The 14,018-nt window shown below is 39.5% G+C and overlaps 1 protein-coding gene across 3 annotated transcripts in view; it reads right to left on the reverse strand.

The window, feature by feature from the left end:
• Positions 1 to 14,018, reverse strand: part of LOC311250912 (1-phosphatidylinositol 4,5-bisphosphate phosphodiesterase delta-3-A-like) — a 32,881-nt gene that overhangs the window by 7,705 nt on the left and 11,158 nt on the right. For 2 of the 3 annotated variants that reach the window (XM_084343058.1, XM_084343060.1), the window contains 7 exons: positions 8,877 to 9,105; positions 8,426 to 8,555; positions 7,758 to 7,983; positions 7,180 to 7,381; positions 5,508 to 5,652; positions 5,043 to 5,195; positions 840 to 983 (listed from right to left, as the gene is read on the reverse strand). In XM_084343058.1, the coding sequence (XP_084199184.1) occupies positions 840 to 983; positions 5,043 to 5,195; positions 5,508 to 5,652; positions 7,180 to 7,381; positions 7,758 to 7,983; positions 8,426 to 8,555; positions 8,877 to 9,105 (1,229 nt within the window). Of the gene's footprint in view, positions 1 to 839; positions 984 to 5,042; positions 5,196 to 5,507; positions 5,653 to 7,179; positions 7,382 to 7,757; positions 7,984 to 8,425; positions 8,556 to 8,876; positions 9,106 to 11,008; positions 11,088 to 14,018 lie in introns of those variants that run through there. The other variant, XM_084343059.1, reaches the window with a different exon arrangement.

The raw sequence follows: 14,018 nt of genomic DNA on the forward strand, positions 1-14,018 counted from the left end.
CAGTTCCGCTCGACCCGAACTCTGCCGTCTCGCAGTCGAGCGACATTTGACATTTCAACTCCGACGTTGAAAGCGGAGGTGCTTTGGATTTTGAACACCGTGTGTGTGTGTGTGTGTGTGTGTGTGCGTGCAGTTTTTAAAAAAATGTGGGTTATTAGAGTTAACTAAATTAGGTTAAATTCCTAGATAAAAACTAAACTAAAACTATTGTAAGAGACATACTGGTTGAAGATGAGAGAGAGTCAGGGTTGGGTAGTCGCCGTAATTTTTGTTGACCACTACTCATTCATTCATTCATCACCCTTTTTATCTGTTTAATTCACTGGTCTCGTTTTTCCATTCATCCATCTTTGCTGCGCTGTGATAGCTCTGTGCTGTTTGTTCACAATAAATGCACCAAAAGCATATTTGGATCTCAGCGTATCTGTCATCATAACCTCCTATAGCGCGTCACAAATCTGCAAACCTGAGGACCCAACCTTATACTCTCAGTGGCTAAAAGGTTTGTGTCTGAAGCCGCAACAACTATTAATCACTCCTTAAATTAATTAAAACTCAACTGAAATAAAAAGCAAACTGAAAAACCAAATTAAAATAAAAACTAATGAAATTTTAAAACTATAATAACCTTGACACACACTCACTCCATTCTTCATTGTTTGAGTTGCACTGTGAATGGCAATAAATTTAGTTATTTTTGAAAGTAATTCTGGGACTTTATTTTTCCTTACTGTTTCGTACTTCGTGTAGGCCTTAAATTTTTTTCAAAAAGGTCTTAAAATGGTCTTAAAAAGTCTTAAATTTGACTTGTTCAAACCTGCAGAGAAACCCTGCCCCACCTTCTTGTCCTCTTTCTTTCTTCTGGGTTTGCCTTCGCTGCATCGGCTGGCTTCCTCATCTGAGGAGCTGAGGTCTGACGAGCTGGACGAGCACTCCTCCACACGCTCCTTCTTCCCCTTCACCAGGATTTTAAACTGAAGATCCTGCAAACACATCAATTATTGTTACTGTTAATTACTTGTCTGAAAATGATAAATGATAAACTATTTTTCGTCATCACAATATCACAAGAGCTAGTCCTGCTGCTTCAGCTACCATGAATAAAACATTCAGAGGCTGAACAGAGGTGGAGCAGCAATGGACAGTATGAGAATAATAATGTGTTCTCTGAACATTAAAGCATGCAAACCTTTTCTAGTAGACACCCAAAATAAAAGTGTATTGCTGAAAATAAGCAGAATATGGGACCATTAAAAATGTTTCATTTACGACTAAACTACCTTTCCAGGGAAACCAATCAAGTAAAATTACTATCAGGTACCAGTAACCGCAACGATAGCCCCCTACCAAGCATATTTTGGTTATCTGACATGTGTAGTTACTAGCTGCCTGTCAAATTTAAAAATATACTGCATTAATTGATAAAAAATGTTAACAGTATAACAAGTACTACTAAAAAGTAGGTTAGCTCCACTACAAACAGCTATATTTGAAATTGTGGTTTTGCAACTGCGAGTTAAATTTGCAATAGTATATATATATATATACATATATATATATACTGTATATATATATATACATATATATTTGCTTCAACTCATCATTCTGCAGTGAATAATAATTGTAGCAGTGCAACAGTGTAGCGATAGAAAAATGACACCATCCACCCGGCTAGATTTTTCCCACAAAAATGAAGGTCACATTATGTCATAGAAATTAATGTTGAAACATCAAATACTTTTAAAGTTCAAATTTTTTTAAGTTTGGCCCTCTCAGCTAAATGTAGGCATTTTTTTTATTCTTCTGATTCATTTTTTACTGGATTGGGCTGAAATTCGTCCCAAACATCCAAGAAACCCTAAGGAAACTTCGCAACTTGTATTCATAAAACGGGAACAGAATTTTAGGAATTTTTGCTAACTAATTAAAAAAGGAAAAACTGAAATATCACATTTATTACAGGCATTCAGACCCTCCACTCAGTACTTAGTTGAAGCACCTTGGGCAGCAATTACAGCATCGAGTCTTCTTGGGAATGATGCCACAAGCTTTGCACACCTGGATTTGGGGATTTTCTGCCTATTTCTCTCTGCAGATCCTCTCAAGCTCTGTCAGGTTGGATGAGGACTGTCTTTGGACAGCTATTGTCAGGTCTCTCCAGAGATGTTTGATTAGGTTCAAGTCAGGGCTCTGGCCACTCAAGGACATTCACAGAGTTGTCCTGAAGCCACTCCTACATTGTCTTGGCTGTGTGCTTCAGGTCATTGTCCTGTTGGAAGGTGAACCTTCAGCCCAGTCTGGGGTTTTCATTAAGGATATCTCTGTACTTTACTCCGTTCAACTTTCCCCAAACCCTGACCAAACGCCCAGTCCCTGCCTCTGAAAAACAACCCCAAAGCATGATGCTGCCACCACCGTGCTTCACCGTTGGGATGGTACTGGGCAGGTGATGAGTGGGCCTTACAATTGAGGCCAAACAGTTAAATCTTGGTTACATCAGACCAGAGAATCTTGTTTCTCACAGTCTGAATGTCCTTAGGTCCTTATTGCTCAGTTTTTGCCACTGTGCTCTTGGGGACCTTCAATGCAGCTGTAGCCTTCCCCAGGTCTGTGCATCAACACAATCCTGTCTCTGAGCCCTGCAGGCAGTTCCTTCGACCTCATGTCTTGGTTTTTGCTCTGATGTGCATTGTCAGCTGTGAGACCTTATATGGACAGGTGTGTGCCTTTCCAAATCATGTCCAATCAATAGAATTTATCATAGGTGGACTCCACCAAGGTGGAGAAACATCTCAAAGATGATCAAGAGAAATGGGAGGCACCTGAGCTTAATTTTAAATGACATAGCAAAGGGTCTGAATACTTGTGTCAATGTGATATTTCAGTTTTTCCTTTTTAATAAATTTGCAAGAATATCTAAAATTCTGTTTCCACTTTCCCAACATGGTGTATTGAGATAGATTGATGAGGGGAAAAAAATCATTTAAACGATTTTAGCATAAGGCTGCAACATAACAAAATGTGAAAAAAGTGAAGGGACCTGAATAACTGAATGCGAGTATATACAAATTCAAAGATGTTATATTACTCCCTCATTGTTTATAATTTTTTGAAAGTAGCTAAGTTTTAATACTTGTCACTGACTGTAATGTTACATTCAGTGGTTTTATTTCATAGGTAGATATTTTTACTGTGTTGAATTTAGGTTTTTGTCTGCCTGATGCCTATTGTGCCTGTTTTTCATTGGGTTCTGGAAACTTTCCAAGTCCATAGTGAAGCAAGTTTTTAATCAGACCTGGTGACAGGCATTAACTAGATATAATAACTATAGAAATAGCCAATCTTCTCACTGATGCTTATGTAGCTCATATAGAAGCATCGACATTACATTGAGACTGTTCCATAACAATACAATAATGTATGAAAATGGTAAGATAAAAATAAAACAGTAAATAAGAGGTCCTCAAAGCTGATAATTAGGGGTGTAACAATACACAAAAATCACGGTTCGATACGTACCTCGGTTTTGAGGTCACGGTTCGGTTCATTTTCGGTACAGTACGGGAACAAAATGCAAAACATAAATTTGCTTGTTGTTTATTCGGAACTTTTGTAAACCAACAATTTATTGTAACATTATACAAAATATGAAAATAAAATTAAAAAATAGAATACTGTTGTAAAGTGCTGCCTGGTAATAAGTTAAATAAATAATGTTCACTGTCTCTTTAAGTCCCTCTGCCAGGTTTGCACTGGTGTGTTGTTCATACGGGCTGAGTTGCAGGGAGAGGCTGCTTGATTGCCAAAGTCAGCTGCGTTTGCACTAAGGTCATTTTTTTTTTTTTTTTCTTGTAGCAGTGATATTCACACTCGGGTGGTGCCGTTTCAAGTGCCGCGGCACAACGCAGAAATTCAGCCGAATTTAGCACAGAGCAGACAGGAAGTCTGACACGAAACAACAACAATACATCCGGTTGATTTTCAAAATAAAACACTCCGTGTTGATACAAGCACAAAAACCTTAAAAAAGAGACAAATACGCGCTCTTCCTCTAATCCTTCAGTCGGGAATACTTTGTGTTGTGTTTATAACACGTATAACTGCAGTCGTGTGTGATTATGTAATCATCACGGGAATTGTTTCGGTTTCGTTTCTCTAGCTGTTCGGCGGAGCTGCGCCGTGCCGGACTCGTCTTTCTCCGTTGCAATATTTAACCAGGAAGCCGAAGTGTTCCCAAGCAGGAGGCTTAAGCGACAAGGGAGGGTCTTCAAGCTCTGGTTTCGCGCTAGCGTTAGCCATGATGTAAACGGGCTGCACGTGTAGCTGCAGGCAGAATATAAACACACGCAACTTCTGCTGTGGAAACTCACCCGTGCACAGCCCTGTACCGAACCGAACGTCCTGTACCGAAACAATTCAATACAAATACATGTATTGTTACACCCCTACTGATAATATATCCCTAACCCTCATCTGAGTGTAATAATATGATTAATGGGGTACAGATCACGAGTGCACCAACCCTCACACATATGTTATGATTATGAGCACACGTAGAATAAGTGGGACACAGAAGAGCAGAGAGTCTCATCCATCTAACAAAAACAGACTGCTTTCTGCATCACATGTAATCCTAACAAAGTTACAGTTGCCATCAAGACAGCGAAAGGGTTAATGAATGTCTCATAGCCATTAACAGAAATAAAAGTCCTGCAGTCCAGTTGGAGAGTGCTTGGATATTAAAATGAGTGTCTGAGGGAAATCTCTGACAGTCAGTCACTGGCTATTTTTAACCACATCCACATTCTATTGGAAAGTAACAAGCACAGTCCAAATATCTATCAGGACAAATCATTTAATCATGCCAGGTTGTTTAATCTTTCAGGCAGCTGGAAAAACTGCCGTTGTGTAAGAACATTGAATGTGGTTCCAGTGGGTGCAGTCATAATCTATGTCCCAATTAAAGGCCCCATTAGTCTCAATAGATGTAGTGGTTCTTATGGGGATTTAACTTTAATCTGGTTTTGGAACAGTGTACTTACCTCTGGAGAGGGCAGTTTGTGAGGATCCAGATCCTTAAGGGGCTTAGTGAGCAGCTTTTCTCCTAGGATGGATCGTAGGTGTCGAGCCATTACTGTCTGCTGCTCCACGGAGCAGTGGTTCTCCAAGGACAGGATCAGAGGGTAAGGAGAAGCCTGGGAGAGAGGGACGAGGGTGCAACGTCAGGGAGAAAAGGATTTGTTTCCATGGAGAAGAAGGGATAGAAGTCAGCGTTTAGCCTGTGAGCATAATGTACACAAAACTTTTATACCGTATAGATTTCATTCAAATTAATAACCCCTTTGTCATCCTAAATTAATATTAAGTGATTAGTTCAGAAAGATCACAATCACAAACATTCACCTGTACCCTATATCTCTGCATGAATGTGACCAAATCTGAAAACTGTGTGCCTGTATTTTTGCAATTGACAAGTAGAATGATTCTGACTCTAATAAAATACTCACTTTAAAAGCATATTCATTGATAGTCTCAATGACTTCGACAAAGGGCACTTTGGAGGTGAGTGTGTGTCCGTGGTAGATGACTGGCTCTCCTTTATCTCCGTCCCAACAGTCCAGCTCCACACAGCGGCAGCCATGATTCAGGGCTCTAAGAGGGAAAAATCATCTTTAGGAATCTCTAAAACAGAGATGGCTCAGTGCATAACGGTGAAGCCTAAGAGCAGTCCCCTATCTCTTTCTGTTGGCGAGTGGTGGATTGCAACAACATACAAAGATTAACTGTGTCCCAGTTCACAACCAGTCTGTCTTAAAAGATATGAAGTCTGGGGCCTGAACCTGGTCCTCTTCCTCAAAGTTTTGCCTCACAGCGACCAAAGTGTGTTTGTTTGACCCTCATCGAGAAGAGAAGGTTTCCCTCAAATGGCTACCTATGTAGTAAATACTAGTCTCGCTCTCTAGCAAATTGAATTATAGTAAGTGACAAACAACACAGCACTTTATAGTCTATCCAGCCTTCCTATTAAGGATACTTATCTGTAGGACTGTTCCGAATGCCATTTTTGGGCTTTTGGGAGTGGAGGTGCAACATTGGGGTCAATATTTATTTTCTAGCCAACTTTGCAGATAATATGAGTCTAACGTGGGACAAGGACACTGTCTCCCCCTCCCTCCAGTTAGCATATAGGGAGGGTTGAGCTCACAGACCCATTCTCGTGGGACTGTATTTGTGCACATGGACCAGAAATACTTCCTCCCGTGGATGACTTTCTGCTATACACAGCTGGTTTTTGTCAGTGCGGGTTTTAAGACTAATTAAACACCAAAGCGTAGTTACATTTCAAAGTCTTTATCAGTCTTCTGCTTTTTTTTGTCGTGCAGCTGATGAAACCTCTCCTTCCTCTTAAAAATGGGACAAACACTAAACATAACACAAAGCATTCAATACTGATTTGGACATTTGGACGTTTGTTACCATGGCAACGATAAAGCTTCAAAGCTATGAAACATGTGGGTCAGTCCTCCTTAAATGCATCTGTGTTTCACAGCCACTGTTTCAGCTGCAACTGTTGACTGTGTTGATCAACAGGCCAAACTACATTAACTACATTAACTCCCTCTGTCTTCAGAAAACCAGCATCCACCTGCCCCGGTCATTTTGGGCAGTATCTTTGACTCATGTTACTCCCTTTAACCTTCCCTTTAACCTTCCCGCACCCCCCTGGGGGAGCACCACACGGTTTAAAAACATCTTCACCACAGCAGTCCAGAACAACTGCATTACTACTGGCACCAAATCGGTTCACCTGTCCATCTTCCACTGGGGTTGCAACTCACTCCCAAACTGGGTGGTGTGTGAACATTAATCCCAACCACTTTACACACTTTCCTTGAATCTGTTCTATTAATACAAAGTCTCGTAAAACTTCCTCTGGTATCCTTGAAGGTGTTTCATGACTGCAGCAGAATCAGAATTACACTTTCTGTGGTTGAACATCTCATTTCCCTAAACTTTCCCACCCACACTCTTTAAAGCACAGTCACCTTTTTTTTAAAGAATGGGATTAATTGGTTTTACCTAGCCTAGCGAGCTACATAGCAAAGTGCAGCACATTGGCACATTTATTCAGAAAATGTTACGTGTACAGTGCAGGTTTGAGTTCCTATTTTTTCTTACCTGATGTATGGCTCTGTGCTGCTGTCTCCAGTCAGCTGGTCCTTAGTGAGGTAGGTGTTGTGGGAGGAGGAGATGAAGTAGTGTGCCAGTGAGTGTTTCATGTCTTGGTAAACCCGAGCGTGTTCCGGGTTAAATACACAGTTCTCCTTAGACAGCATGTACATGGTGAATCCATTGGGGGTCATGAATTGGTTTTTCTGGGCTGTACTGGGCAAAAGGCGCAAATACAAGTCAGTAAGGAAGGGGTATTATTATACAATGCCACAAATCACAGCTGTGTTTGAGTTGTTTGCAATACTTAGCTTATTTACACATCGAACAGACCTGGAACAAAACTTTCTGGCAACCCAACATATGTAAGTAAATGTATCTAATATTCACTCTCTTTTTAGCTCTGTTTTGGTCTTTACCAACTTCTGAGAAAATATTTGGCTTTTTAACTGCTGGACACTTTTCTGTCTCCCATTTGGGGCAGCGCAGGTAACGTGCCATGGCTTTATCAGAGCCATTTTGCTGAAAACACAGCCGATAAATATTGGTAGGCCTACTTTACAATACATTGTTATTCAACACCGTACCCCACTCATTAAGTTCATAGGTGAGGATGAGGCTTTGAGCATGGGTGAGCGAAGCATCCTCCCCCTGGTCCTTCAAGAAATCCTTCAGGTCCACAGTGGAAAGTACGCAGCCATTCGCAGAGTAGCGGATAAACACAGCATCCAGCTCTGGTCTCCGTAACAGCTCCCTGCAGAAAACTTCAATCTCTCCGTGGTCCAGACGACCATCAGCTGACTGGTCACATTTCTGTGAGAGGAACAGAGAGTCAGTCTTTGTTTAGGTTTAGACAACTATTTTCAAGCCGTTGTCAGTTGTCAAACCCAATAGTTGCACAGTTAAAGAAGGACTGTTATTAGTCAAGTCAAATGTATTTACTGTATTTATCACTTTATCACATTTGTTCACCCAAAATGAAAAATCAGTCATTATCTGCTAACCCCCATGCCGATGGAAAGTCAAGTGAGGTTTTGTAGCTTCACAGCAAAACAGTGGTTTAGTATTGTCCTAAACAACAGAAGTGGATGGGGACTAAAAGTTTTGGGGTTTTTTTCTGTTGTTTTCCTTACATTTTTATATTTTGTGGACAGTGAAACTTCACCCAGCTTTTCGTGTGCATGGGGGTGAGTAGATAATGACTGAATTTTAATTTTGGGGTGACCTTTAAGCATGTAGGCGTGCGTTCCACTACCTGGAAAAGGCTGCGCGCATACTGGTCACTCAGGTCGATGTTGATCATCTGCAACAGTGTCCGGACTTCATCATAGCTCATCTTATCATCGTGGTTCTGGTCGGCTCGACTCAGGTAAGCATGAATCCAAGTGACACACAAACAGTCAAGGAAGCAGCAAGAGCAGAATATGCACAGTGTTTGGTGGTGTAATAGTTTGATCAATATGGCATTTTGAAGCTTAGAACTAATATTTTATCATACTAACTATTCTGCCTGTACATACTTTGTGTTGGTATTCGGTCCTTTTTGAACAAAGTAAAAAAAAAAAAGCAGCAACATATGTTTTCTGTTGGCATTTTTGTAGGGACTCTTAAGGGTCTTTGCAGGGGGCTTACAAGACCACTGACTATTATCTCCCCATATATGTTATAGACAGTTATACAATTATGAATGAACAAGAATAGGATATTGGTCAAGTTTCTCTTTCTGGGTCATGTTCTCCACCCTTCCCTGCAGTGTTCGGATTCCACGGACCCAGTGTTGAGCCTCCTCCTGGCTCTGGCAGAGGAGATCCAGGCTTTTGCGGGACCCTTTGAAGACCACCGTCAAACACCGGCCCTCGGGTACTGAGCCAGCCATCTGCCGCAACATCTCTGACTGGCAACCCTCACGGACGCACTCCACCTCCATGACAGAGACTGAGGATATTTCAGGGGAACATTGGGGAAAAGATGGAGGAAGAACAAGTAGATAAAGTAAAAATAACGCAAAATGAATTATCTATTCTGTTATCAAGTGATATTTAAATCAAGAGGAACCTGTGAATGCTTTGTTTTTTAAGAGGTTTTCATGGGATTTTTCATGGTATATTAGAACATAGTGACAGTTCTTTTGAGGTATTGTTTAGTATCGATCCTTAACCTCTGTTCCCACAATGGAAAGATCTGAGAGCTTGGACAGAAAATATAGGGACCAGGCGATTATAAAGGAGACAAGCATGGCAATTAAGAAGCCATTCCTCTTGGACCTCTCTTAGCAAATGACAAACTGTCAATTAATTCACAAGACAGAAAAAGTCTGTCTGTTGTGGGTATTCTAGAGAAGACTGGTCAGGTCTGTCCATAAATAGGGTATGTCACACTTTCCCACTTGAGGGAAAAAAGATCAAATAAAAGATAGATGTAAGTTCTCAGTTGAGCCCTGAATAACATAAAATATCAGCTTTTAAGAGCCCCCAAAACAGTATCAGTGGCCCTTGTCCTGGGTTTTTAAAATAGGGAGGGAAGAGGGAAGCTTAAGTCTCTTGCACAACTCTCTCAACCATTGCCTCCATGCTTGAATTGCTTGGATTTTATTACACAATCATAACTGTCACTTTGGATTTCTCTGCTCATGACTTTTAACTACACACTCAAACTGAGATATCTTCACAGTACTCTACAATCAATCTCATCTCATTCTGTGCGTTATTAACACACTTTATCCAATTAATCCATGACACAAACCTTTATTGTCCAGAGTCCACACAAATGTTCAGGATTGTCAAAAAGACATACAAACTCTATGTCATCAAGATCAAGCATCAACTTTGAGGTATACTCACCTCAATAGCAGTTAGCATTTAGGTTCAAAACACAAATGTTTGTGCTTTCATTACATATTTATAGTAGCGGTGTAAAAAGTAGTGTAAATGTATATAAAGCAGGAAGTTCAAAAAGTCATTGCAGAACTGTGTCAGCACAATCTCCCTTACAGATATAAGTGTCGCAAGTGTGGTAAGTGTGGCAGACATGATTTAACATGTGAATATAACACAAACATGTGGTGATACATTTTGATTATATGTTAAGCATGACAGAAGAAGAACTTCTTTTGAATCAGTATTTGTGTGTATTGAACACAGATTTTATGTTTTGGAACCCAAATATTGTTTCATTAAATACATAAATAGGTTTCAAATATTTTTCAACCACATAAAATATATAGTTAAATGCACAATTACAATTGTTTAATATGTTTTAAAAAATACTGGATGGTATTAAAGCCTGGAACAATTGCAATTATTTTTTGAATGCTGTTATCAAGAGAGATCACAAGTTAATTATTACATCATTTTGAAATAAAGATTGTTTTCTCATAGATAATAGAGAATGAAACTTCAATTTTATATATATATTCCTACATACTATGACATGGAATTCTTTGCTGTTTCAAACACAAATTATTTTATCATTGGGTTTATTCTGCCACAGCTTGTGTGTGTATGGCGTGGGCTAGCCTGCTACACTAGCTTGACAGATAGACAACAGTTTCCACGAGAATGAATGAAGCTTGACTTCTTGTCCACATTTTTACTCAGGAAGTACTGTAAAACTAGACACACAAAGAAGGACATCTCAGTATTACATTCAGTTATGAACGTTTTTCAAGAACAATATTGTTACCTTGCCAGTTTAAACACATAACGACAAATGCGCTAGCTTAATGCTAACTCATATGGGAAATTGCATTACGATGCTAGCGGTTAGCATATTTGATCAAAATACACATTTCTGTGAAGCTGGGTTCATTAACAAAACAACTGTATTAACTCATACTTACAGGCAAACGTATTTCTGGCCAAGCAGTAACATGAGACATAACTTCACCAACTTCACTTTCATCAACTACTGAAGCACTGATGGTAAAACAAAACATTACGAGGGGGTTACCACTAGATGTCGCTCAAGATAAGGACGTTACACTCAGAACAGGACGTCACAGGGTTAATGTGTTAAACTCACAAAAATCCAATCAACTCAAAGTTTTGTGTGCAAAATACAACATAAACATTATTACATATCCTTCTGATCTATGTAGAGTCAATATTCTGTCACCTCTTACAACAACAACTCACTCACATAGGCCTCTGTGTGGTGTGTATTTAAGGCGGTGTCATTTTGAATCACTAAAAGATTGAATTTGTCAATTACACAAACAAACACACACACTCTCACACACACAAACAATAATATTGCATCTATTTATTGATTAAGTTTTGTTTGAATAATCTTGCCTATTAATTCTAGAGACACGCAGATCTGTGCACTGCTACCACTATTTCTGTAGACAAACACACACACACACACACACACACACACACACACACACACACACACACTTACTTCTTCTTCTGCCTGTCAGCGGGAAGTCATGGTTACAGAGTATGAGGCTTGGTGAAGAACTAGACGTGTCTTAAGGCACGTTTGGTTTTCTTGTAACCTGGGTAGTCCTAAATGCTGAAAAACCAGCTTATTCTCATTATATACTTTTGCAGGAGTGTTTAAGGAGGCAGTGCCAATGTTTCCCTTATGAGCAGAGCTGTTTGTATGCTTTATTCAACCTGTTTGTTCATCCGGCACACCTTGACCCTCATTTCCAGCTTATTGCGTCCATATGTGTATTTATATAGTCACATCATGCTGTTTAACGGATTTCAATAAACCAAATTAAACTACACTACAGACCTGGTGTTTGCCGAGCTCTATTTGCTTGTGGATTTACTAGAAACTTCCCTACTATGCACTTTGTTTACCTGACAACAGTCAGACAGCAAACATAGAGGAAATTCTGCTCAAAATATGTCAATGCTGTCCCGAAGGTAGATGCTCACAGAATATAGGTACATTATGATCTCTGCAACATAAAACAATGGAATCTGAATGCTGTTTTCTGTTACCAAAACATGTTTAATCTACTGTTGTAGTATTTCAGTTATAGATGTCCATTAGACACAAAACATTTCCAAAAGCATCACACTATACCTGCTCAAGATATGTCAACTTATGGAGAGAGAAGTATTAAGAAGAAGAAGAATTATTTATCAAAAGGTGAGTCCCTTTGAGTATGCATTATATAACAATATAACAATTGTGGCACAGAAAAGACTTGAAACCAAAAGCACAACACAGAGGCAGTCAGAGAAGAAGTTCTCATTATAATGAAACACTAATGCTGCAGAGATGCCCTGGCCTACAATCTTGTTCTCCAGATGTAAGAAAATGTGTTGCACAGAACCAAACTACGGAAGCCTGGAATGGCCATAGGTGCAATAATTTTTTTAATGCTGTTGCTGGAGATTACAAAAGTCATTTTTACCTTGATAACGGGTCAATTTATCTTGTTATATTAAGAATAAAGCCGCCGATTTCTTGACAACTAAAAACAGATGTGTTACTGTCCAGCGGTTCACAACCTCTGGTTGCCATGAGGAAAAGAAATTTACCCATACTGGTGGGTGCATAAACGATTATAACAAGAAAAAGATCTTTGTTATCTCAAGATTTAACTTAATAAGTAATTTGATCTTGAGATACTGGCATTAAAAAAATAAATAAATTGGACCTATAGTGGTTCTGGACTTTTGTACCAAACAAATGTCACATCATCAAACTATGATGCAAAATGAAAAGTCATATTTGTTTAAATAATCACACTTTTTTTTACTATATCGTCAAACCCTAATTATTAGTTACCTTGCAGATAAAGATTTTACATAAAAACGATAAGTATCTTATGAAATACAATACATTGTTCAAGATTAAACCAATAACCTGACATTTGGGGAGTTAGACCTCACTTTAGTTTAAATGGTCACAAGAAAAAAGGTTAGAAACCACTGCACTAGACCACCCAGTCATGTTACAGAATAAACACATTTGAGCTAAGACTAATTTGAGCTAAGACAATAAATTACTGGGTGTGGATGACAAGCTACCACTTTCTCGTATCCACATGTCAAGTCCAACTAAATCTACTAAAGAGATAACAGAAGCAGCTGTGGATCAGAGAGGAGTATATAATACAAACGAGTCAGCTAAAAACAAGACATGAATGAGCAAATCAAAATGTAACTTTAGCCTGTGAGTGTGTGGTGAAGGGTGAGAACAAACTATATGATTAATTAAAACTTAGAAGTTCTCTAGAGGGACACATCTGTAAAGATACTGGTTGTCATGAAAGCAATATGCATGCCTTGACACACACACACACACACACACACACACACACACACACACACACACACACACACACACACACACACACACAAACCTGCATGCCAAACACACACTGTGCCACATCACAAGAAAATCTAGTCTTGTGGCAATTAAAGGCCTGTACTGCACTCGGGAGGCTAACTTAGTGGGTGAGCCGTATGATAACTATATGGAACAAAACCACAGGCTGAGGGCTGACTCCCATCACCATATAATGTCCTATAATCTCACTGTTTGAACTACAGCAGGATGGGCTGCCATTTTAGGCTCAAAATAGATGAGCTCTGTAATCAAGGCACCATGTGTGACCCTCAGATAGTGATGAGAGGGAGGGTAGCTGTGTGAGTGAGTCTATGTCTGCACAGAGCAGTAAGTAGCATTTAAAGTTAACAAAAATAGATACTGTATGTCCATGTTTCACCTTACATGCCCAGTCAGAACACTGAGCTCTTGTGGAACACTAACTATGCAAAGGAAAGTCCTGCTTGTTACCAATCATCACACAGAGATGGTTCTTAACCTTTGGGTGGGGCCTCTTAAAGGGGGATTTTACAAAACTAATTTTACAGTGTTAA

Source organism: Pagrus pagrus, assembly GCF_965226575.1.
Source record: "Pagrus pagrus genome assembly, chromosome: 21".
In the NCBI taxonomy this organism is placed as follows: domain Eukaryota; kingdom Metazoa; phylum Chordata; class Actinopteri; order Spariformes; family Sparidae; genus Pagrus; species Pagrus pagrus.